We start from the raw sequence: 27,206 nt of genomic DNA, 5'->3' as shown, positions 1-27,206 counted from the left end.
ACCTGTATATAATAAATATGGTAAATTTTGAAAACACTCAATTTTATAACAACGCAAAATTGGTAGGCTATTATTACTTGCATTTATATTGCAATATTGTAAATTGTATAGGTGTTTTGGAAATAAAAAAGCTCCGTTAAACCTTACAGGTTTGTGTCTCCGTTTAAATATCTACTATTTGATCTAGAATTTCTGGGGTCATTCCAGTGTTTCTCAGCGTCGCCACTCTGGCCCTTGGTGTTGACAAACATTAGCCTCCTAGGCCTAAATTCAGGAATATTATTAGGTTTTTGCCAAGCATTATTTGTTCCCTGCCTTCCTAAATTTCTGCCCCCCTGCGTTCTGAACTGGTTTATTTTCTTGTACGTCTGGCCTTCTTTACGTATTCTATGCCAGTAATCTGCTACATAGTGTTTTGGTTTGCAACAATAACAGCAATTGAATTTTCTCTTAAATTGTTTGTTTGTTTCCTGGTTACTTCTAAATATTTTTGATCTGTCATTGCTGGATCCCCAACTATCTGTCTTTGGTGGGGGAAGGTGCCCATATTTTCTATAGTTAGTAGCTGCTAATCTCTCAAGGTTGTGGAATCTTTCAACTGTTTCTCAATACGGTAACCCTCGGCCTCCGCCGCACCTTTTTGGTTTATGATTCGACTCCTCAACGCTCACCCTTTTCTGTCCCCTTTCATATTTTATACTTTCTTGGGCTCCTGTGTTATATATTGACATCTGATCAAACTTTTTCATAGCTTCGTCAATTTTTACCTCTGTTTCGACTAGTATTATAGCCTGCTCTAAATTTTCAGGTGTCCGTGATAATATTAGTCTTAATAACTTTTTCGGTAACCCTTGAGTAAAAGTATGTAGTTGTACTTTCTGTACTGTCTCGTCATCTCCGCCTTTCTCTAATTGTAAGCATACGGATCTACAAATTTTGTCTGCATATTCCCTGATACTAGTTGAGGTTTTGAATGTCACTACCTCTGTTCTTAGCCTCTCGGAAGCTAAGAACAAATGTTTAAGGGCGCTTCCCTTTAATATGGCTGCAACGCATTGCTATTTGACCTTATCCTAAAACGATTCAGTTAGTTCGTCGAAAATTTTAAATTTTTCGATAAACTCATCTACATCTGAATTTCCCGCGTATTCTGGTACAATGTTTACCATTTCAAGTAGTATTTATAGGGAAGGTATTTTATCCTATGGTAATGCCACTATATTTAAATCTACTATTTTTATCTAGTCCTTTCGGCGCAGTTTTTCCAATAACCACCAGTTGTGGTGAAGTTTTATTTATGGTATTTGGGTGTAGTTGTCGTAGATACCTTTATTTCCACTTTCTAAGGGAGATAAACTCTGGTCCTAAGTTAATTTAACCTTGATAGTGTGCCTCAGGCTGTGACCGGACTAGTTAGGTGTCCGAACTGGGTATGGTTTAGTGACTAAAAGTAGATTGTAGCGAGGTTGTCTATAGTACAATATTTTCATTCAGCTAACATATAATAATAACAGATATATATTTTGTACTAAGACTGGCTGTCCCAAATAGACTACAAGTCTCGGAAAAACTACAATAACATGTAATAGGACATTTAGATACTTAGAACGATCCGACAAGTTTCCAAGGTATTTCTGAAAACAACGAACCAGAGGTCAGTCCGGCATAAAGTTAGTATCAGTCTACCCTTTCCTATAAAATGTATCTTTTATACATTTTTATCAACCACACCTTCCTTTAACCAACCGACGCAATAGCTAGGAAGTGGTATTTCTCAATTTCCCGTTAAGCAGAAACTTGGCAGGATATATTCCTTATCTTAATACAAAGTGGTATTTCTAAACTTTGTATTTGCGTCTTAATATATTTTTACTAAATTCATAATTAACTAAATTAGAAAGCTTTACCACACTGGGGCTGTCTGGGGTCATGTCGTTCTTGGAGGCATAGTTTTTGCACCTTTCAATTATTTCGAACAAAATGGCTGTCCCAGAATTTTCATCGGATGGCCTTGGAGGTTGAGGCAGAATGAAGAGGGCATGGGAGGGGGGCTTGTTTCCCTGCAATCTATTTGACCCTAAAAAAAGACACTAGAACTTTCCATTTCAAATCGAATAAGGCCCCTCTGAGGTTTCTACGACATCTTCCATACGAAGTGGCCAAGTGAAAAATATAAATTAAAATCATATCGCTCCTTCCGTAAACAGTGCTATTGCGCTGCATATGATTAATATTATGAACAAGAAACTTGAAAAATCCGAAAAATCTTTAAGATGAAGGATTTATCCCCAAAGTTTTGCGAAAATGGTCAACAAGTATAAACAAAAAAAACACTTCAAAACACACATTTGAGCATAAAAAGGGGGACTGGTGAAAGTGCTTTCTTAATTTGGGAAAGGAATTTTCTTTGGCCTCTAGTTGGGACTAGAACTCTGCTCCCTGAAAGAATAATAAATTCTATCAAATGTCTTTTGTTTGTTTTTCCTTAATCAAACTTCCGCATTACAAAGAAAACAAATAATATAAATGAATAAATGAATCAAACAGTTCGTGGTAACGAACTGTAAGTAGGGAGCGACCCGGCTCAATGGTAACCGAAACTCTAAAAAACGGAATTTTGGTACCAATAGATACATCAAAAGAATCAAATTTTAATTCTGATTTCAAATATATAAGTTTCATCAAGTTTAATCCTACCCATCAAAAGTTACGGGCCTGAGAAAATTTTGCTGATTTTGGAAAAAAGGAAGAAAGACCCCCTAAAAGCTATAGAAACTTAATGAAATTCACACCATTATATTCAGCGTATCCGAGAGCCTTATTACAGAGGTTTTAAGCTCATATCGACAAAAACTGAGAATTTTCACTTTTTTGCCAGAAGAAAGATCACGGGTGCGTGTTTATTTGTTTGTTTGTTTGTTATTTTTTCCACAGGGATAATCCTATTGACTCAGTGGTCCTAGAATATCGTAGGAGGGCTCATTGGAACGGAAATTAAAAGTTCTAGTGCTCTTTTTAAGTGACCAAAAAAAATGGAGGGCAACTAGGCCCCCTCCCTTGCTCATTTTTTTCTCAAGTCACCCAATTAAAATTTTGAGATTGCCATTTCTTTTGCGATGACTTAATCCCCCACAGTTCCCAGGGGAAGGGCTGCAAGTTATGAACTTTGCTCATTGATTACATATTGTATTGGTTATTGGGAAGTATACAGACATTTTCAGGAAGAACCCCATCATATACGTAATAACATATATGTAATAAAAAAAAACAATAAAAAAAAACAAGCGATACGGCTCAACAGTAATCGAAACTTTTAAAAATGGAACTTTGATATCAATAAATGTATCAAAAGAATGGGCTTATAATGCCGATTCTAAATATATGAATTTTATTAAGTTTAGTATTGCTCATCAAAGGCTACGAGCCTGAGAAAATTTACCTGATTTTTTAAAGAGGGGGAAACATCCCTAAAAGTGAAAGAATTTTAATGAAAATCACACCGTCAGATTCAGCGTATCAGAAAACCCTATAACATAGGTTTCAAGCTCATATCTGCAAAAATCTGCAACTTTGTATTTTTTGCCAGAAGAAAAATATACGAATATAGAAGTTCGTTACGTAAGTTAATTTGTAAATTACGTCAGAACCAAATTTAGAGACGGCCATTTAGCAAAATAAAAGTAAAATTTTTATGCAAATTTTGTTTACTTATTCAATGACGGTGAGCCAAAATAAAAGCTGCATTAACTAAAAAACGATCAGAAATTAAATAAAAAAACAAGTTTTTTTAAACTGAAAGTAAGGAGCGACATTAAAACTTAAAACGAACAGAAATTATTCTGTATATGAAAGGGGCTGTCCCCTCCTCAACGCCTCGCTCTTTCCGCTAAAGTTTGCCTCTTTCGCACAACTTTATTTTTTAAAACAATAAAAAACTTTAGCGTAAAGAGCGAGACGTTGAGGAGGGGACAGCCCCTTTCATATACGGAATAATTTCTGTTTGTTTTAAGTTTTAATGTCGCTCCTTACTTTCAGTTAAAAAAACTTGTTTTTTTTATTTAATAATATAAAGGAATAAATGTATAAATGGAATACCGTTCTTGAAAGTTGTGAGAATGAGTCCAAGGCAGACCATTTACCATAGGGATGGGACGAATAAGGTGCATTTTAACGTGCTGTTTTGTTTTTCCAGTGGGGGAGGGGGATAGTGATCAACCTAATGGACCCAATCACCCACCCACCCCACTACTCCCTCTGAGAAGGTATAAAATTAGACTTTATGTTGGTGTTTGACGCGAGTAACATTTAACATTACAAGTTTATTTTTTTTAATTTATGTTTTGGAAATCAGATGCCTTAAAATAGGCATGTCAAACTTGTTTATCACCAAAGCTAAAATTTTGTATAAATATCACGTTTTGGCATATATTAGTCGTAAAAAAGAAAAAAAAACGTGTTCTCACAAGCAACAACGGATTAGTGGCAAACAATTGTTGGTGTGACAATTGGTCAAAATTGAATATTCAGTTTATCGATTTTTTTTGGTCAAATAAAGTGTAAGATTTTGAAACTTAAAAACGCGTTGCGAAAGTTTGTTTAATATAGACAATTTTACAACATAAAGTGTTTTTTCTCATATTCAACAAAGTGTCTACAGGCATAATTGCTGGAATCGGAAGAAATTCTTATACAGTTGTGGTTGCTAATCTCAATGATATGCTTACCACTTGTTAGTAGGTCCAAAGAGTATCGTTAACTTACATGAGTGGAAACTGGTGTTAGTGTCGACAAAAAAAGACCCTCAGCGCTATCTACCGTTTGCCGATATTTGGCTTTTTATTTCACTGTAATAATAAGGATAATTAATTTAATTTGTTTAATTGGTAAAATGAGTGTAGCAGTGTGTCGAATCTCAGTTCCTAACAAAAAAACGATTAAAGAGCTTGAAAGTGCCAAGTGTCGCTAAATGCTAGATGTTTTTTTTGGCGAACACAAGAGCCAGTGTGTCGTTTCCGGCTTGCATGACTAAAATATCTGCCTTGAAAGGAAACAGAGGCATCGTTGCAGCACTGTCACAATCGGGACCAAAGAACCCGAAGTTTGCATACTAAAACCACTCACATTCGCTAGAGTGTTTTTTGAGGAGAGGGGGGGGAGGCTATAATAAAATGGAGCGCTTTAACGCTCCTAGGCCCAAACGTTTGTGCCGCGCCGTTTCTGCGAGGTTTTCGGGAAAATCACCGAAATTCAGGGACAGTAAAAGCACAGAACAGAACGCAACTGATAATCCAAAAGTAGTCAAAGAGAGAGGTGATGCCGAACTCTCAGTTGCCATTCTTTGGAGACATCTGACAGTTTATAAGAGGCCTTGGAATTTCTGTGCCGTTTAAAAATCACTTTTCTGGGAATACGCAGTGCGGTGGCAAATTACACGTGACACTAACGGTAAATCACATCAGTCCAGATTTTGCTAAGAAAAATAATCATTTGGTGATAATACATTATGCCCCCTGGAATTTTGCGCCCCTAGGCCTGGGCCTATTGGTAAATCCAGGCCTGCCCATGAGGTAAGTCTCCTGCTCTTGAAGTATGACCTACACCCTTTCAGTTTTTGGACAGCAAAGCATTAATTTGTTTTCTTTTTTAGTTTATTGACATACTCAGACATAAAGGGTCTTAAGCCTAGTGATCGATCAGATCTATTTCGTCGAAGAATCAGTCTCCTGCTTTACCTTTTCATGTCACCGCTTTATAACAGATTCACTAAGGATAAAATCTTTGCCTTTCTTTTGTTTTTGTCAAGAACTGTTCCACTTGCAAGATGTGTGTGTTTACCGTTACTCCAGTATATTCCTATATATCTAAAGTTGTGCTTTTATACATGATAATTATTAGTATTAAAAGTTGGGATTTTTATAAATATTCATATTTGTTAAAAGTGCATAATCATTGTCGACGGTATCAGGTAGTAAGCAAGAGGAATAGAGTTTCAATCACATATCAAGATAATAACGTTTTTTATTTAATTTTAGTTATTTTGAGGATAAAAAAAACAAATCTTCCAACAATCAAAACTCGTTTCTAGGGATGAATGACTTTTGACTTAATGCTCTTGCTTCGCAGGGTCGCCAGTATAGAAGGAACTGGCTGACAGTCCTCTTCAAGTGACCCTCTCCAGTGCTAGGGATGTGACCTCATTTTGGTTGATATAGAGGCTGAGGTTGGGCTGCAAAATTGTATTAGTCTACCTGGTACGTTGTCTCCCTTGAGGACCCTTTCAAGAGTTATTATTAGGAGGTCGAGTAGGTGACATGACCACCTTAATGAACAGGTCTTCAATTCAGTAAGGAGGTTCCCTATGTTGAATGTCACCACGATCTCAGTGTTGTGGATCTTTCAATATCATTTGAAGCCTTTAACTTGACGCAAGTGCCCAGCTTGAACTGCAGCCCTTCTAAGCTATATTTGAGGTATCAGCCATGGCTCTGAAGAGTAGAGCATAATGCTTGAGAATGTGGGGTTACAAATTTGGGCTTTGGTATGGTGATTAATTTGCCAGTAGGTAAGGCATTCGCCATGGCTATTGATTAGTAAGGCATGGCTATTGATTATTGGACGGAGAGATCTCGTAATTAAGTTTTACAACCGAGATTGTTACAAATATGTTGAGATGGAGCATGAAAATATCGATGTTATCCCCAAATACACTAAAACATTTGAAATACCATTTTTTTCTGATTCATGTAAAAGTTGAATCGTGGCTTTTTGTCTGAATTCTTTTAAGAACAACTCCTGAAACACAAGGGCTGTTTATTTGTAATAAGAAGCTTTTTAAAATTCTAAAAAAAAACTTTAACGTGAAAATTGAAGTGTTGAGGAGTGGGCTCTCTTAACTCCAAATGCAACATAGTGGTTTCAGGGATTCGGAGGCAATGGGCATTTGAGGGCCTGAGCCTATAGCCCACTACATCCAACAGCGTCTTTGAGCGATTTAAAGAATAAGAGTATGACTAGGAAAGTGACAGAAAAAAAAACTAAGATAGAACATAGGCCAAGGCCTTTGAAACTTGCAGTTACGTTCCAGGTTGTGCAAAAAGTTATTTGGAAAGTAACAATTCATTTTTAGCTGGAATGACTGAAGAAACTGATAATCTAAATCACAGCTAGGATCTTACGAAAAATAATCTAATGCTCAAATTGTTATTTTGAGCATTTGCAATCGGTCTATGACGTGTATTGAAATACCGACAAGAAGACTTGATTCATTTTATGTTAGTGTCAACCCTGCATATAAGTGGGCTCAACCAAATTTGTTACTAGTTAATATTTCTGCATTTTGAAATTTTTTATTAGTTACACCAATGATAAAAAATAACTTATTGTATTCTACTGCCCCCTGATGTAGAAGTCTAGATGCAGATAGTTTAAGCAATGATGAAGACGAACTTCTTGCATTTTATTATCTTTGATGTACTGTCTATAATCCTGATTTAAAAATTTCAATGTTTCTAATTTTTCAAAACAATCATGGCTGAAGCCAAGAGCGCCAATTGGGGGGGAAGACTGCAGATCATTCCGAAGATATTAAACGACCTTCATGGTGGGCTGTAAACCTCGGAACAAAGGCGAAAAGGGCTTTTTGGAGCAAACTTAAAATAATAATTAATAATTTCATACTTTTTAAAAATAATTAAGGAAATTTTCATAATTAATAATTAAGGAAATGATGAAACAGCATCGTGGCCAACGTCTATGTCGAACTCAAACCCTACCACATACAAGGAGAGCAACAGTTGTACTGTGACAACAGCTTAAGCTATAAAAATTACGAATTCAATGATGATTTGATAATGACTTTGAAAACCAAAATTTGTTTTTAATCAAATGGATAAGTACCGAAAATCATAAAAACTGAGTTGACGATAATTTATTTTTAAGGGTCGTTTTTCTTTAAAAGTTTTTGGAGGCCAGAAATAATTTGAAAAAATAATAATAATTAAAAACTGCCCAGAAATTAAATGTACAAAAAAATGTATGGCAAATATCCATAGTTTTTAGCTACTACTCTTTTTAAATATTCAATGGATCTGCAACTTGGCTCAAGATCATTCTCAAGACTTATTTAACTCTGGATACTCTTCCCCATTGTCTCATTGTTTCTACTCATAATATATAGACGGGTTGGCTATTCTATGTATACATTACATGCCAATGCGGACGCACGTTTCGTAGTCAAAAGGGGTAATACATTTTTGTCATCGTTTAGATGAGCATTTGTGTTTGAATTGATAAGCATTTTCACTAATTATTAAAAAAAAAGTTTTCGTCGAGGTAAAGAACAAAGCAGAACCTTGAAACGAACAAATGTTATTGCTTCGCAAATTACGCAAGATTTGCCACCGGTATTAGCTCAAATACAATGAACGATAATATTTTGTAATATATGTAGAATCCTAAATGACAACACAAGCTTTATATTGATTGGCTCAAAATTTTTGTTTACACTGTAAAAGCTATTCAGTTTATCCCAGTTTAATTTTCTATTACAATTCAATGCACCAGATTGCAGCAATAGCTGCAATCTGGTAAAGAGCAGAACACAGCTCCTAGTAGCCGAAAGTTTAAAAACACGTTTTGAAAAAAATCTTTGTATTGAGAAAATGTACTCATTTAAAGGTGATTTAGGAATACAAATTAAGATTCATCTGATGGGCTAGTTCTGGTTAGTTGAGATATGAATTATTCTCTTATTGTTGCTGCTTGGATTAGTACTGAGACGCTTTCGCATAGTCTCAAAACCAGAATAAAATTTCGAGCCCTGGAATGAGTTACTGCAGCTGAGTTCGATCTCTGAGTCCCCTATTATCAAGCTGAGATCAAACCCGCTGCGCCACTAAAGGACAGCAACTATTTTAAATTCACCCTCATTTTTATCTATACAGCAAATGATTGATGTGAAGCTTTCAGATGGGTTGGCCTCCAAAAAATTTAATGAATTAAACCTTGGTGGTGGTTCGAGATATCTGCGTAATTTAAACCTTATCATAAATATTTTTTTACAGAAACAACTTAAGCTTGTTAATGATTAACGAAAAACCTTCGCAGACTGATCATGAATAAAGTATCATAGATCGTTAAGATGGAGAAAAAATTGGCTAGGCTGTAAATTCAACCGAAAGAAACATTAAGATAATTTCTTAAACCACATTGGCCTGACATCACATAAAGAAAGAAAAACGAGCAAAAATGGGGTTTTTATAGGCCAAATGACGATACTGAAAATACAAAGCGAATATTTCGAGAGGACAAACGCCTCTCTTCTTCAGCGCGAAACGAAACGAAGAATCAATAAAAGCCAAAAATTAAAAGAATTAAAACCAACTACCTAACAACCATAAAAGCGAGTTATTCGCCAATATCCGCGATTTGCACAAAATCCAAAAAAACATGAACTGCCATCGACGGATACTAGCGAGCAACTGACAAAGGAAAGGAATCAATTAATTCACTCGAAAAAACAAAACGAACCAGCAATTAAATAAGTTGGAAAACTATGTTATTTGATTTCGGATTTTAATTAAGGCATTTCTTGCAGACACCCTTTGAGACCTAAGTGGTTGTTCACGTGTGTGATTAGATGACTGGGAAAGTGGTTCAAGGTTTATTTCAGGGATTACTAACGTATCGGCTTCTATTTGAGAAAACCGAAATATGACTCATATTTCGGTTTTCTCAAAAGAGAAGCCGATACGTTAGTAATCCCTGAAATAAACCTTGAACCACTTTCCCAGTCATCTAATCAAACACATGAACAACCCCTTAGGTCTCAAAGGGTGTCTGCAAGAAATGCCTTAATTAAAATCCGAAATCAAATGACATAGTTTTCCAACTTATTTAATTGCTGGTTCGTTTTGTTTTTCGAGTGAATGAATTGATTCCTTTCATTTATCAGTTGCTCGCTAGTATCCGTCGATGGCAGTTCATGTTTTTTTGGATTTTGTGCAAATCGCGGATATTGGCGAATAACTCGCTTTTATGGTTGTTGGGTAGTTGGTTTTAATTCTTTTAATTTTTGGCTTTTATTGATACATCGTTTCGTTTCGCGCTGAAGAAGAGAGGCGTTTGTCCTCTCGAAATATTCGCTTTGTTTTTTCAGTATCGTCATTTGGCCTATAAAAGAAACATTTGTTGCCTATTTATAAGTAAGTAATCGGATTAACGACGCTTCTTGACAACTAAAGACCCTGCATCGGCCCTGTAGTGTTGCCACTGCGAAACCACGGGACTTTAACCCTATTTACATTTATGAATTCCAGTTGTTTTGAAATGTTTTCTGGTGGTGCTAAATAAACCACAACTTAGAATTTATGTCAGTACTTTATCAAAGAACAGGCGTGTTCCAGAATTCAATTGCCATTATTTATCATTTATTATTTGTTATTGCCCTCAGCAAAAATGGCATATAATACATAAAAGGGGCTGATATCATAGTCTGTCATATTTACTGAAATACAAATTGCACATATTATGCTATGTTTATTTTCTTGAAAAGATACTAATAACAAAAATTTAATTATCATCAATAATAATTAAGTTTTGTAACTCAATATTTTCTGGGATGGAGGATAAAAAGTACACTTTTTTTAAGATACAATTTTAAGAATCCTAAAATCACAATATTAACATATTGTGGGGATTTTGTGATTACTGTGTCTATTCGAAACTGATGATGATTATCAGAATGTTTGAAACGAACAAATTTTCTAGTAAATAGCGATAGCTTCTTATAGTCAAAAGCCTGACTTGCAACTGTTGCTGCTAAACCCACATTAATGACAGATTCCCCTGTCCAATCACCCTACAAGAGGATACTACATATGAGGTACTGCACTGTTTCTCTACTACTCCCGTTTTTGAACCCGAACTGGTTGTTGAGTGTGTAACGCACTTTGTTTATCTTATCAATCCCACTTGTCTTAACATTTGACAGAATATAGGCTCAACAGTAATCGTTCTATGGGAATCTCATCGAAATAGATGTGTAACCGTTTATATAAGTGGAGTGATGAAGCACTAAAAACTTTTTCGCACGCAGACAATGGTCCGTGCAGTGCAGATACCGATCCTGATTCTCTGCCTTTAGCCGGGAGTTCAATGCATGATTGGGGGCAAATAATCTAATGCTTCCCTTGTTTTTACCCCGAATTTCTCCAGATACCCATTTAGAGTTATGTCGATTCTGGCTGAGCTTACAGAGTCACATCACCGACCACCGTTTCAAACCAAATAATTAGTGATACCAGGCAAGTCCTACTCGCCAACCGTACGCCTGGAGTGATGATACTAACAGAAAATGAATCAAGCACTAAACCGCATGAAAATATCGTACGGTCTAGTTTATTGCTCATGCAGCATCGACACTAAGTTCATACTAAAGATATTATCATGACCCTTTGAGTATTTCTTGTTAAAGTTGCTAGTGACATCACATAGACCAGAGCCAGACCCTATAAAAACCGAATATTCGGTATATTAAGCAGGCGTTCTCTAGTTCTATTTTGAAGACCTATTCCAGCTGAGGATCAGAACCAGAAAGTCAGCTCGTCTTCCGAAGGAATTGCATGTTGAGAGTCGCTAAGCTTATCATTTTTATTACTTTTGACAAATTGCCAAACCAGGGATTGGGATATTTCAGTACGAGTACTCTTTTATAATATGACCTCGACGTTGAGCTAAACATTTTGCAAATTTGCGTTTTGTGTACAGTTTGATTTCATGTTACCATACCACAGGTGAAACCAGAACCTCAACAGGCTTCACAAAGCTCGAAGTGTTCATGCCGCTCCGGTATTTCGATTCCAATAGACACTTTTATCGCAGGCACAACAACCGATCTGGCCTTTAAAAGAGGGTAAGGCGCTTTAATTATTAGACAAAACTTGGCGAGAGAATTGATTTGTTAGAACTTGGCGAGAGGAACATCAATTTATCCCCACTCGGCTCTTATTACTAATGCGTTATATCTTATGTTACTATTTATTTAAATCATATTAAACATTTTTCTGAGCCTGCGTGAGCAATAGAATAGAAAATTGATTAAGAGAATGTTGTGCCAGATGCACAGTAAGGTCCGCTTAGTTCCTTATTCAAAAAATCCAAGTTGAGAGTAAAAAAGAACAATCTTGCTAATCAAATAAAAAGTTTATTAAGAAAATGGTATACAAAAATGAATAAGTTAATGTTTTTCCAGTGCAAGTTCTAGCAGTTGATTCATTCCAGTGACAACAGTGCGTGGATCATCAACTAACCCTGCCGAAACCAAAGCGTTGCTGAATAGCTAAAAAAAATTGCAATCATTAGGTCAACAAAATTTCCATCTCTATCCTTTTAGCTGAGAAACCAAATACATCCCCCCCCCTTCTCTATCTCACACTCAGGCTTTGTCAGTCTATACGTTTACTCCAACATCTTACTGCCCAATCTGTCATTAACCTTTCAGTTGTTTAACTTACGGATAATGATCTAATCATATCTGGTACACAGTATCAAACAGTTCGTGGTAACGAACTGTAAGTAAGGAGCAACCCGGCTCAATAGTAACCGTAACTCTAAAATCCGAAATTTTGATACAAATAGATACATCAATGGAATCAGATTTTTATGCTGATTTCAAATATATAAGTTTAATTAAGTTTAGTCTTACCCATCACGCGTCTGAGAATATTTGCCTTATTTTTAAAAAAAAGGGGGAAACAACCCCTAAAAGTCACAGAACTCTAATGAAAATCATACCATCAGATTCAGCGTATCAGAGAACCCTACTATAGAAGTTTCAAGCTCCTATCTTCAAAAATGTGGAATTTTGTATTTTTATTTGCCAGAAGAAAGATTAGGGATGCGTGTTTATTTGTTGTTTTTTTCCCAGGGGTGATCGCATGGATCCAGTATTGCTAGAATATCGTGAGAGGGCTCATCCGAACGGAAATTAAAAGTCCTAGTGTCCTTTTTAAGTGACAAAAAAATGGAGGGCAACTTGGCCCCCCTCCCACGCTCATTTTTTTTCCCCGAAATCACCCAGTCAAAATTTTGAGATAGCCATTTTGTTCAGCATAGTCGAAAATCTAATAAATAAGTCTTTGAGGGTGACTTAATCCCCCAGGGTTCCCGGGAGAAGGGCTGCAAGTTATGAACTTTGCCTGTTTTTTACATATAGTACTGGTTAATTGGAAGTTTACAGACGTTTTAGGAGGGATTTTTTTTCTAGTGTGGGGGTCGGAGGAGGGACTTATGGGCGATGATCTTTCCATGGAAGATGTTTCCTTTGGGGAAGGGACATTTCTATGTAGAGGGCGCCAGATTTCTCAGCACTATTTAAAAAACGATCAGAAATTAAATAAAAAAAAAAAGTTTTTTCAACTGAAGGCAAAGAGCAACATTAAAACTTGAAACGAAAAGAAATTATTACGTATATGAGGGGGTTCGCCCCCTAGTCAATACCTCGCCCTTTACACTGTAGTTTTTTAGTACTTTCAAAAGAACTATCTATTCTTATTAACCGGCCTTTGTGATTCAGGGGTTTGTGATTCAAACAAAATTCGAACTTTAGCGTAAAGAGCGAGGTATTGACTGGGGGGCAAACTCCCTAATATACGTAATAAAAACATATGAATATAGAAGTTCGTTACGTTAGTTAATTCCTAAGTTACTTCAGAACAAAATTTCGAGAAAGCCATTTAGCCAGAGAAAAGTAAAATAAATATGCAAATTGCGTTTTAATTATTCATGTACAGTGAGCCAAAATCAAAGCTGCGTTAATTCAAAACGTTCAGAAATTAAATTTAAAAAAACACGTTTTTTAACTGAAAGTAAGGAGCGACATTAAAATTTAAAACGAACAGATTAATTCCGTATATGAAAGGGGCTGTCCCCTCCTCAACGCCTCGCTCTTTACGCTAAAGTTTGACTCTGTCACACAACTATACAAACTTTAGCGTAAAGAGCGAGGCGTTGAGGAGGGGACAGCCCCTTTCATATACGGAATAATTCCTGTTCGTTTTAAGTTTTAATGTCTCTCCTTACTTTCAGTTAAAAAAAACTCGTTTTTTTTTAATTTAATAACTATAAGGGAACTTTCCCTAGACCAAAGCCACCTTTCCAGAGAGGTTATTACCCTCCATTCTCTCAAAAACTGTCTCTCGTAGACTAGCTCAAGTATTAACGTTTGGTCTTATCAAAGACCAAACGTTAAAACGTTAAAAAATCCTAACATTATCAAAGGTACGCACTGACGAGAGGTTCTAGCGGCATCCGTGACCAAGGTATAGTTGCCTTATAGAGTTTTAAATAAGGCTTAAAGAGTCTTAAGACTTAATAAAGCTTAAACAATGCTTAAAGAGTCCATCGTCCACGGAACGCAACAAGAAAGAGGTTCTAACAGGAGCCGGATTCAAAGAGGTTCAACAAAACTTTTTCCGAGTGTAATTTTGAATGAGAAAAAAAGTTCATAGTCAATGGTTTAAATAAAATATTATGAATATTTGTACAAATGACGCTTCTTTATTTCGAGGCGGAAAATCCTTACAATCGGCCAAAAAACAAATGGGTTGTATAAAAGCCGTGAAATTACAGAATTAGGAGGAGGAATAATACAAGAAAATTGTAATCCTGACGAAAATATAACATACTTTACAACACAGCATAAGAATCATGGAGTAAAGAAAATTTCTTTCATAAATGGGACACATCACAGCGCACAAAGGGTAATTTCCCTTTGGATCTCAACGCGCAATACTACATAACTAGTGATCATTGCGCACTCCCGAAGTCATGAAGAAATGTGCGAGGTTGATGTGTCCCAAAAAAATGTAATGGAGAAGATAGGAATCTTTTTACTGTTTGATATTTATGCTGTGCTTTACAATATTATTTTAATTTTTATTGAGAACAATAAAAAAACTGACAAAAATTACTATTTGCCAATTTTTTCGCATATTTCCCTTGTGTCATACCAGCATTTTCATTAATAGCTTTACCATACCTTAAGGCTCATTGTGTTATAGTGTGAATGACATTATCACTAAAAAGGTCATTGAAATAAAGCTATAAATATAAATAAAATTAATACATGCCTGATCTGCAACTAGCTCAGCCAGCCTTTGGTTCGATGTTTTCAGCCCGTAGAGTTTTTTGATTATAGGATGACTGAAAAATAAATAAATAAATACAATTAAATATAAAACACTTAAATAAATTAAACAATAAATAAAAACAATTAAATAAATAAATAAATACAATTAAAATGCGAATTTAATAGCACAATCCCTAGAAACAGATCTAGAATTGACGTAGAAATTGATTATAGACGTAGAAATTCACATTAGAAGATATAGGAAGATAAAAAAGATTCAGTACATCCTTAAATAGCAGAATTACGTAAGCTTCTTTGGAGGGGTCTCCATCTCACCCCGACCCTTTCATCTCTGCTATTCGTCTCAGTGTCAGCGCAATATTGTTGACTTCCTAAAGAGGAATTTGTCCCACCTAGATTTTGAAAAACGCCATTTTTTGGATCTTCATAGCAAAAATAATAAAAAATCTCTCCTACATTTTCGTAAATTGGCGAAATTCTCGTTTGACAAAGCTTAATATTATTTATATTATTAATAATGGTAAATAAAATATGATATATAATTATTAATGTTATTAATAGTAATATAAAATTATTTATATCATAATAATAATTATATTATTATAATATTAATAGTATTATTTCTCTTAATATTAATTGCTCATCCAGAAGTTCCATCTTGTTTCTACTATGTTGACTTTGCCATAGAGTAAGATAAACTTTCGTTACGTGAACTGGTACTGCCTACTTCACGAAAAGAATTTGCTCCGTAATATTACATAACGTAACAAAAAGTCTTGGTATAAGCCTAGGAAACTAACGGGAGAGAAAGAAACATGTTCAGAAAACAATTCTTACTTCATAATATGCAGAATAATCATAGTTAACACATTTTGCATGCAGCTAACCTTTATTTTCACTTATTTCAGTTTTTTTTTCAATTTTTCACAGAAATTCATCAATTTTTCGCAATAACCTTTCTTTAATTTGAAAACTCTGCTAGACACAGCACTTTCATCCCACGATTCTGGCCGTTTTTCTGAAACAAAGCGCTATCTACATTTTTGTTCATAGAATTGTCTTTAATCAATAGACTTTTCTTGAATTTTGTGTTAACGCCACTGCAAAACGTTCTCTACAAACAAATTTTGTATAGGGTGCTCTGTTTCAGTGATGATTCAAACTGAAGAAAAGCTATTAAAAAATGATAAATATATTAGAAAAGTTGGAAAAAATTAACTTAAGTGAAGATAAAGGATACACGTCCTAACATGAACGCCCATAAGGGGGTGGCGTCCGCCCCTCCCCCCCCCCCTGGCTTAATGACGGTGTCATATATTTGTATTAATTTAAAAAAACTTTCCACAGAATAAGTTTTCAAAGAAAAGTAAAGAGCTCTATTAAGCCAAAAAAGGGCAGAAATAAAGTTAAATAATCTTCCAAGCGTAAAACTACCACAGATCACTACCAACAATTAAATTAAACTCAAAACGAACAGAAATTATAATAAATAGCCGAGTCAAACTCAAAACGAGTAAAAATTGACATTACTAGGGCTGACAACCCCCATGCCTTCTCAAGACCAGGACATAACTTAGGCTTTACTGAAAAAAATAATAATAAAAAAAAAATGACCGTGGATTGTCAGTCTAATTTACCTATACTGATATTTATTCCTTAAAATAAAAAATGGGTAAAAAAAGGTGAGTAAAAAAGTGTTTTACTTATTTAATTAAAAAAAAAACATTTAAACATAATTTTGTTTTCAGTAAAGCGCAAATTATGGTCTTGAGAAGACATTGGGGTTATCAGCCCTACTAATGTTAATTTTAGCTCGTTTCGAGTTTGACTCGGCTATTTATCCTAATTTCTGTTCATTTTGAGTTTCATTTATGTATTGATGATGATTTGTGGTAGTTTTACGCTTGGATGATCACTTGACTTCATTTCTGTCCATTTTTGGCTTAATGGAGCTCTTAACTTTTCTTTGAAAAGCTTGTTTTGTGGAAAAAGTTTTTTTCGACTCGTAAAAACGTAACACAAATAAATATAAACAAATTCTTGATGCATTATAAAAAAAATTGTACCCCTACCCCGGAAAAACTCCTGGATACGCCTGGTCATATATATTTATGTAAAAATTAGGGCATGCGACTTCAACAGAGATCTGAAAATAATATGACTGTGGGAAAATTAAATATATTAATGCAGGATCAAAGCCTCACCTGGGATTAATCTCTAACTGAGGCTGAAGAATTTGGTACCGCTGGCTTTCCGGAATCTGCTGAAACTGAGTCTTGACAAAGTGACGGGCCGCGCCCATTTCTTCGACAGTGACAACGCAAGGATGGGAGGCTAATTTGTTTGTCACAGTGACTCTGTTGGCTTTTGGACTTAAAGTGGCACTCAGCCAATTGGTTAGTTCCTGTATTTCGGATTTTGATAAGCTGCCTTCTCCTAAAAAGGTAAATGTTGTTTCGAACTGTTACCAATAACATCAACCAGTATATATAAAAAAAAAATGTATTGAAAATATAAGAAACTTTTGGAAAAATTCGTAAACTTGTCTAATTTTTTTCTACTTTTTTCAGAAATGAAACGAAATGAAAGGGGGATTGAAAATAAGAATTGAATTTTTTTACAACTATTGTCAATTTTAGCACTAAGCCAATTAGCTAGCTCCTATATTTCATATTTTGAGATTATCTTCTCCTAAAAGGACCAAGAATCCTTCAAGTATCCCAGGAAGGAGATACGACAAACTACGTCATTTTGACTAATCCCGGGGAGATTCCCTCCACCGTCTCGTGGGTAGACATGTATATGATGGGTGGAAGAGTGCGGTTATAACATCACTTAAATTTAGAATGTATTGAAAATAATTAAAAATTATATATCAACATCTTTCCCCCCCCCCTCAAAAAACGATAGTTATTTGATAGGAAACAGTTTAGAAAGCAAATGTTATTTAACTTCTCCACATTTAAAATATTTTAAATTAGACACGTGACCGAATTGAGAACATGCCTAAATCGTCACGTGACCGAATTAGACACGTGACCGAATTGAGAACATACCTAAATCGTCACATGACCGAATTAGACCCGTGACCGAATTGAGAACATGCCTAAATCGTCACGTGACCGAATTAGACACGTGACCGAATTGAGAACATACCTAAATCGTCACATGACCGAATTAGACACGTGACCGAATTGAGAACATGCCTAAATCGTCACGTGACCGAATTAGACATGTGACCGAATTGAGAACATACCTAAATCGTCACGTGACCGAATTAGACACGTGACCGAATTGAAAACATACCTAAATCGTCACGTGACCGAATTAGAGACGTTACCGAATTGAGAACATACCTAAATCGTCACGTGACCGAATTAGACACGTGACCGAATTGAAAACATACCTAAATCGTCACGTGACCGAATTAGAGACGTTACCGAATTGAGAACATACCTAAATCGTCGACATCACCGGCTGATTTAGTCGTCCTTATTTCCTTTTCAACAGACGTCACATTCTTCCTATCGTACTGTCGTAGCTGTAAAAGAACCAGCTCGTCATAGGGTTCATAGCAGAACAGAACTTCAACATCTTTCTCCCGTAGAGCCTCCAAATACGGGGAAGATTCTGCCAATTCCCTGCTTGGTGCAGCTAAATAATAAATATCTCGTTGACCAGGACGCAATCTGGAACAATAATCGGCTAGACCAAACTTTTGACCGGGTGGCATGCCAGAGGATTCATAGCGAAGAAGCTTTGCAATCTCTTCCTAGCAAAAAGAAACATAATTTTTGATCAGGCGGATAAGCTAAAATTATAGCAACAAAAAACGAGAACAATAGACATAATCGCTGCCATGTCTAATGGCCGTATCAGACACTTTTAAAAGTCTGAGGTAATTGCCGAAAACCGTTTGGTAAGCTGTTTTCAAAAGGAAGATTAGCAGGATAATATAGATCAGGAGGATAGAGGGATGATTGAACATACATTGTCCTGCTGATTCTTCCTTAGAATGCAGCTCAGCAAATGGTTTTTTGCAATTATTTCAGAAGTTTGGGAATTTCAGATACACAGAATGTCAACGATTGACGAAAATTGTCGAAACCAAAGACTATGGGTAACTTATAAGAGTATAAACTGGCACTAGTGTCGACCAAAAAAAAACCATCAGCCCCACCTAGCATTTGGCGACACTTGGCCTTTTTTTCAAGATTTGTAATCGTTTTTCTGCCAGGAACTGAGATCAGGCATACCTAAATCTACTACACTAATTTTATCTACTAGGCTACACAAATTAAATTAGTTATTCTTAGTATTATAGTGGAAAAAAAAACCAAGTGCCACGTTAATGGTCTTCTTTGTCGACACTAGCACCAGTTCGCACTCTTTAAGTTACCATACTCTTTGGTCGAAACCTTCAGCTTTTGGCCTTTACACGCTTCTTTTCAGGTACTCTCTTTCCGGTTTTCGCTTTCGGTTTTTTGCCTCTGTTCGTTCTCATGGTTCGAAAGCTATTCTGTATACACAGTCACTCACGTTTCCAGTGTGGTTCATTCAGCTTATTTCCGGTGTAATGGAAGAAGTGTGGATACAAACAAAAACACATTCAGGCACTTATACACTTAGATCGACATGCAATATTATATATTTATTATTATATATTATATATTATATATTTTGAATTGAACATGAACCTGACAACCAATGTATTTGGGGTAAAGTATTTGGACAGTTTCAACTCAGAAAACAATTCTTACTTCATAATATGCAGAATAATTGTACATAACACATTTTGCATGCAGACCCGCAATACTTTACTCCCCCCCCCCCTAATGTGAAAATATATAGCCCAAACTTTATATTTTCCATCTATTGTGTCACTTGTCTTTGTCTTGCCTCGCGTTAAGCTGAAAGATACACACAATTCTTTCCCCCTACGGAAAATAAAAAAAATAAAACTCAGATAAAATTCTCAAATTTGGAAAGCTTAAAATATCCCACGGTGGGATATTTTCCGCGGGGGGGGGGGGTACACGCCGGCCACCACATGAGACACTAGACACTATGCTGTCTCAAATTTAATTTGAGACCACGTAGCGTCTCACAAGTATTTACTCAAGTGAGAAACTAAATTAATTGGTCATTAGTCTTGTCGGATTTATAACCAATCCTGCGCAGAGTTGCCACAAGCAGTTACCAGCTAAAAACGATGTCAAGTACCCCCAAAAAAGTTTAAGTTCTGACCTACAGATGTTTCCTTTTACAATTCCCGAGTGGCAATACAGCAGTAGAAAACTACCCATTAAGTTAATCAGCTTAAGAAAATTTGGTATTCAAACTCCAAGTAGTAACAAACAGCAATAGGCTCCGTCCATTCTTGTGGTTTGACAACTATTCTAGTTTTCATGCTTCTAGACTGATTAATATCGGTTGCTTTCTAGTGTAAAGGAAAGGGTACATACACAAACAAAACACGCACATATACACTTGATAGGCACATCGATATTGTGATATCATACGTAACTCGTGTATTCTAAGTCACATATTACAGTTGTATACGAAACCTACTGTGAATGTTTTGTAAGTGAATAAGACAACATGTTGCCTCAAAATTAATTTGGGACACTATCCCCCGAAAATCAGCGTCAAAAGTCTTAAAATGTCAGCCTAGCAATGAGTCCATTTCCAACTGTAGTTGGCAATACTGTCTACAATACTGAGTATTAAGTTAATCAGATCCAGAGAAATTGATATTCAAACCTCCAAGTTGAAGTTGAAGCAACTTCAAATAAAAGCAAACAATTAATGAGCATTAATAATGAACAACTTTTTGGATATACCCCAAGTCTTTTGCTATTTGTCGATACTACTACTACTACTAACAACTCACCGCAGCACCATGCCACCTAAGGCCAGCCCAGCTACGATCCCCTCTCCTCCTCCACCCCGATCTATTTAAAGCCTCCCTCTATAAACTCACCCAGGAAGTTCCCATTTACTTTAAATCTTTCTTTATGACGTCCTACCACCCCACGAGGACGACCTGCTTTCCGTTTAGCCCTAGACGGTTGGCCGAAAAGAACAATCTTCGGCAATCTGTCATCCTTCATCCTCACAACGTGCCCTAGCCATCTCGACCTTCCTTTCATTATAGCCCAAGAAAGCGGTATTGAACCACATTTTTCGTAAAGCCTATTGTTTGAAATACGTTATTTGTCAATGAAGTAACTATGAATAGTTTTTATAGTTTCTTTTCATTTTTGTTTTAATTACTCAGCTTAGAAAAATTTGATATTCAAATATTAAAATCATAGCAAACAATTAATAAGCATTTACATTTATGTTCCCCGAGAAGCATGTGGTTTTGTGCCAAGTCTACAGCTCAACTTACAACAAAAGGACAAGATACTTATAATATTGGATTCATCAGCATAGGTCTATCCATTCATCATTCACTGCCACAAATATGACATTGCTTAGAACTTTCTTGAGAGAATGGTCTAAACTTGCTTAAAAAATAGGACCATTTTCCCATGTTTTTCATGCCTGTTTAATGCCTTATTCAGTATAAAAAATGAATATTTTAAAAGCATAGAGAGTGGGACAATATTCCTATTTTAGTAAAAAAAAATGTCATGGCTTTTAAAGTATTCTTCATTCTAAAGAAAAACAAAATTTTGAATTTAGAAATTATGCAACTTTACTATTTTCTTTCTGCCTTTTATCGTATTCCTCAATCAAAAACAAAAAAAACTTAGAAAATAGGAAAATTTCCCTTTTTTATAATTTTTTCCCATGTCTTTTAGCCATAGCCATGTCTTTTAGCCATTAGCCATGTCTTTTAGCCATTAGCCATCTTCAGTCATAGGCAGCGGAATAGCGCTGCCTAAGTAAAGAACGATGTTGGCACAACGTATTTTTTTTCCTTTAGACCCGGGCACTTCGTATCGAAGGAGTTGTCGTAGAAACTTCGATAAGGGTTTATTCGACTGGAAATTGGATCGCTAGTGCCCTTTTTAAAAGTCGAAAGTGATTGGTAGGCAACTAACACCCCTTCCACGTCCACCATTTCCCCAAACACATCCAATCAAAATTTTGAGATAGCCATTTTGTTCAGCGTAGTTGATTTCCACATAGAAATTATGTTTTTGAGAGGACACTCCCCCACAGTCCTCAGGGTAAGGGTTGTAAGTTATGCCCTGGGGGCATATAAGATTTTTATAGAAAGCGTTGTCGTAGAAACTTCAAAAAAGGCTCATTTGATAGGAAATTCAAAGGGCTAGTGAATTCTGGATTTCATAAAGCATAGTGTTTAGAACCCTACTCAGATTAATTTCTGCTCGTTTTCAGTTTGACGTATTTTAATTTCTGTTTGTTTTGGGTTTCATTTATTTATTGATACTGATTTGTGGAAGTTGTGTGCTTGGTAGATTGTTTGATTCTATTTTTGTTCATTTTTGGTTTAATGGAGTTCTTTACTTTTTTTTGAAAAATTTATTTTGTGGAAAAAGTTTATTTGATTAACAAGAAAAAAAAACTTTAGGAGTTTAGAAATTGTAAAACTTTTCCATCTTTTGTGCCTTTTGACATATTCCCCAATGAAAAAAAAATAAAAGCTTAGAAAATACAAAAAAAAATCCAATTTAATCTTTTTTCATGCATTTCGACGTATCCTTCAATCTCAGAAAACGTAAATTTTAATAGCTTAGAAAACTGGAAAATTTTACGATTGACCATGTTTTACATGCGTTTTAAGGTATCTTTCAGTAAAAAAATGCAAGGCAATTTTCAAAAATATAATTAGGTAGATGGATAAATGAATCTCAGCTACCGAATCATAGCAAAACCGTTGCCTTGAGTTGAAACATTAAAACCTTTGGACTGCAGACAAATAAAATACCAAACATTACACAGGTTACATTAACCTCAACAATAAACAACTCAAAATAAAACCCAAACCCAAGCTCTCATCCAGGGGGGGGGCCTCCCAAAATGTTTGTCTGAGTCGTAAACACGTAATAAAAATAAATATAAACAAACTTTTTTATGCGTTTTTTAAATTTTTGTTTGTAACATCCCCTCCCCTCCGGAAAAAATCCATTTTTAACCCAAAACCCCGACAAAAATCCAAGATACGACCCTGCCCAAACCTTTTACTCTTTGTGAATTTAGTAAATGGTGGTAATAAATGGAGCTGCTACCTTTTCAACTTGTTCAGTTCCAGTGACTATTCCTTCCTTCAGAAATAATCCATAGTCTTGGTAGAACTCGAAGTATTCTTCTGGCTTTTTGTTGGCTTTGTCATTCAAAAATCTTAAAATTCTGTTTGTTAACACTGTTCTTAATTTTCTTATTATGGCACCATCTTGAAGAAGCTCCCTACTCAAGTTCAATGGTATATCTTCACTGTCCACGACCCCTAAAATTGTAAAAGAAAAAATAGTTACATTATTTGATTAGTTTTCTCACATAAATCGTTCTTTAGATACTTTTTATGTAAAACTAGCTTAAACTTCTTGCCTTGTTGCAAGCTCAAAAGCAAGTAAACTCAAGGAAATCCCCCCTCCCCCAGAATATTTCTCTGCAAAAAACTCCTTCCTGCAGGAAATTCGTCCCGCAGAAATTTTCCCCCGAGTATTAATTAAGATTGTATTTTTAAATTTAAAAATATTTGAAAAAATTTCTCCCGTGGATAATTCACCACCGACAAATCCCCTGCATAACTCTAGTTTCAAGAGAGTGTGTCATCTTCATTATTTACAATTTTGATTCGGTACATCTATGTAACAATATTACCCTCGAATTTGTTATCACCCACCTCAGGAATTCTTAAAAAAATGAGCCAATTGTCGTATTCATAGATGTTAACTCTTATAATAGACATCATCAATTTGCTTAAGAAATCAATACCATTTCTTTAAATTACGCGTTGATTACAAAATTACTAATCCTAAAACAATATCTTAGAATTATGAACTTTCCTTTCTTTTCCTTTCCTTAACTTTCCTTTCCTTTCTTTCTCTTCTTATGTATCTTATGCTTCTTATGTATCGTCGAGCCACTTATAAATAAAAAAACTACTATACTATACATATATGATATATATATATATATATATATATATATATATATATATATATATATATATATATATATATATATATATATATATATATATATATATATATATATATAAAATTAAAACAGCCCTAGCATCTGGACTCCAACGAAGTTTAACCAGGACAAATCAATCTTTTATATTTTTATTTGTGTTGCGCTGAGGACGGCTCTTGGACATAGGGTCGAATATTCATTTAAAGTTTGGAATTCAACTGTCTTACAGAAAAAAAATACCTATAGTTCTACATGTCATTTTTTGTTTATGATGGAAAGGCAGTGTGGTCTTCGCCGCTATTTACGATCTGGATTAGTTGTCAGGTAATTTACACCTGTTGACCACAGAAAATGCAGAAAGTGACGTCACATGTAGACAAAAATTTATTATTTTCTAAAATGAAGCAAAGATGTGAAATTTGATGCAGAGAACAAAAAGGGAGAGTAATTATGACATGTAGGCTCACATTAAGAGATTTGTAAATAAGCTACTTTTACAAACGTTAATGTTGTATATACGATTATTGTTTGAGTACATACGTACTTACGATTACGTACATACGGTACGATACGATACATACAAAACGATACATACGATAAGTACATACGGAGAACATACGAGTACGGGAGTTATTCGTCGTTGTTAACATAATTTCAGTTAACAAGTTGCCGCATAAGTATTTGATATAATCTTTTACAGATTGCATCCAGGGACGTTAGTGCAATGATTGGAAGTTAGTCTCAAATTAAGAGATTTGTAATTAATGTTCTTTTACAATCTTTAATTTTGTTTATACGATTATTGTTTGAGCACATACGTACTTAAGATAATGTTCATACGGTATGATACGATACACACCATACGATACATACGATAAGGACATAAGGAGAACATACGAGTACGGGAGTTATTCGTCGTTGTTAACATAATTTCAGTTAACAAGTTCCCGCAGAAGTATTTGATATAATCTTTTACAGAGTGCATCCAGGGAAGTTAGTGCAAAGTTAGGAAGTTAGTCTCACATTAAGAGATATGTAAATAAGCTACTTTTACATACGTTAATGTTGTACATACGATTAATGTTGGAGTACATACGTACTTACGATTACGTACATACGGTATGATACGATACATACCATACGATACATATGATACGTACATACGGAGTAGATACGTACATACACATGGAGTACATACGATTAATGTTGTTATTCGTCGTTGTTAACATAATTTCAGTTAACAAGTTGCCGCATAAGTATTTGATATAATCTTTTACAGATTGCATCCAGGGAAGTTAGTGAAAACCGATATGTTGGATAAGGGATGTTCGAACACATTATTAATATCAGCACAAAGTGGGTAAGGAGGGGGTTCAGGAGATGGTAACCCTTTAATATTTAGGGTGATTTTCGCATTTTTAAGCTATACTATCACTATGTGGGGTATTTATGCACTTTAAGGTTTTAGGCGTTCGTTACTTTCATAGGAAAACAGATTTTGTTTATATTTAACATATGTGCTACTTTTTTAATAGTTGTACTACGGCAATTTTCCCCTTAACTAAAGTATGGGATGTTGATCACTTCCCCATGAAGAACTTTTTCCTTGTGAAAATTCTCCAGAATCTACCCACAAAGGACGCCTAAGAACAGTTTCCCTAGCGGTCCATCAATCACGAAGTCAATAACATTTAGGTAAGAAATTAGCAATATAAATCTACACTATTTAAAAGAAAACTCTATACTATTTTAAAAGGAAACCATTATATGGTTGACGGTGGCAATAAATGGTCACCATAATATGAGTCACACAATACCTTTTATAAATCGCAGCCACTTTGGAAGTACTTTATCTGCTCTGCTTTTGATCAGGACTTTTCGGCAATATAACGATACAGATGTCTCCGTCTCACGACTCATATCAAATAAACCTAGAAAAAGATTAGAATAATGAAATAGCCGAAGGAGGGCAACGAATTAAAAGATAGTCACATATCAGACAAGCGCAACGAACGGGGCACCGGCCCTCCTCCTCCCCAATTACAATATTTTATGATTTTGTCAACGATGTCCCCTTGTCAACGCCTCGTTCTTTACACTAAAGTTTGACTCTGTCTCACAACTTTATCTTTTAAAACAATAAAAAAATTTACCGTAAAGAGCAAGGCTTTGAGGAGGGGACATCCCCTTTCATATACGGAATAATTTTTGTTCGTTTTAAGTTTTAATGTCGCTCCTAACTTTCAGTAAAAAAAAACTTTTTTTTTTTAAAATTTCTGAACGTTTTTGAATTAATGCAGCTTTGATTATGGCTTACCGTACAAGAATAATAAAAAAAAAAATTTGCATATTAATTTTACCTTTTTAGCTAAATGGCTTTCTCGAAATTTGGTTCTGACGTAACTTACGAATTAACTTACGTAACGAACTTCTGTATTCGTATGTCTTTATTACGTATATTAGAGAGTTCGTCCCCTACTCAATACCTCGCTTTTTACGCTAAAGTTCGAATTTTGTCCGAATCACAAGCCCCTGAATCACAAAGACCGGTTAATTAGAAAGATAGCTCTTTTGCAAGCACTAAAAAAACTTTAGCGTAAAGAGCGAGGTATTGACTAGGGGCGAACCCCCTCATATACATAATAATTTCAGTTCGTTTAAGTTTTAATGTTGATTTTTTTTATTAATTTCTGACCGTTTTTTAAATAATGCTGGGAAATCTGGCGACCCCTTCATAGAAATGTCCCTTCCCCCAAGGAAACCTCCTCCATGGAAATATTTCACTCCGTAACCCCCCTCCTCCGACTCCCCGCCTCACTAGAAAAAAATCCCTCCTGAAAACGTCTGTATCCTTTCCATTAACCAATACTATATGTAAACAATGGGCAAAGTTCATCACTTGCAGCCCTTCCCCCGGGAACAGTGGGGGATTAGGTCATCA

General features: G+C 35.3%; 2 protein-coding genes across 4 annotated transcripts in view; one reads left to right on the top strand and one right to left on the bottom strand.

Moving 5' to 3' along the window:
* The window catches only part of Pex16 (peroxisomal biogenesis factor 16), a 114,951-nt gene extending 109,065 nt beyond the window's left edge, over window positions 1-5,886 (top strand). For all 3 annotated transcript variants that reach the window (XM_089087696.1, XM_089087695.1, XM_089087697.1), the window contains exon 6: window positions 5,648-5,886. In XM_089087696.1, the coding sequence (XP_088943822.1) occupies window positions 5,648-5,885 (238 nt within the window). In that variant the 3' untranslated portion in view covers window position 5,886. The remainder of the gene's footprint in view (window positions 1-5,647) is intronic.
* Window positions 5,887-12,186: 6,300 nt separating this feature from the next.
* Trap1 (TNF receptor associated protein 1) overlaps window positions 12,187-27,206 on the bottom strand; it is a 42,584-nt gene continuing 27,564 nt past the window's right edge. The window contains exons 7-12 of the mRNA XM_089088548.1: window positions 26,083-26,196; window positions 23,353-23,570; window positions 18,605-18,920; window positions 17,353-17,584; window positions 15,129-15,201; window positions 12,187-12,337 (exon numbers count right to left, since the gene is read on the bottom strand). Coding sequence (XP_088944674.1) covers window positions 12,236-12,337; window positions 15,129-15,201; window positions 17,353-17,584; window positions 18,605-18,920; window positions 23,353-23,570; window positions 26,083-26,196 — 1,055 coding nt within the window. The 3' untranslated portion in view covers window positions 12,187-12,235. The remainder of the gene's footprint in view (window positions 12,338-15,128; window positions 15,202-17,352; window positions 17,585-18,604; window positions 18,921-23,352; window positions 23,571-26,082; window positions 26,197-27,206) is intronic.

Source organism: Artemia sp. Qi Xiang Cuo, chromosome 4 (genome assembly GCF_049724085.1).
Source record: "Artemia sp. Qi Xiang Cuo chromosome 4, ASM4972408v1, whole genome shotgun sequence".
NCBI classification, from domain to species: domain Eukaryota; kingdom Metazoa; phylum Arthropoda; class Branchiopoda; order Anostraca; family Artemiidae; genus Artemia; species Artemia sp. Qi Xiang Cuo.
Note: the sequence above shows the minus strand (reverse complement) of the source record. Positions and strands in the feature narration are given on the sequence as shown.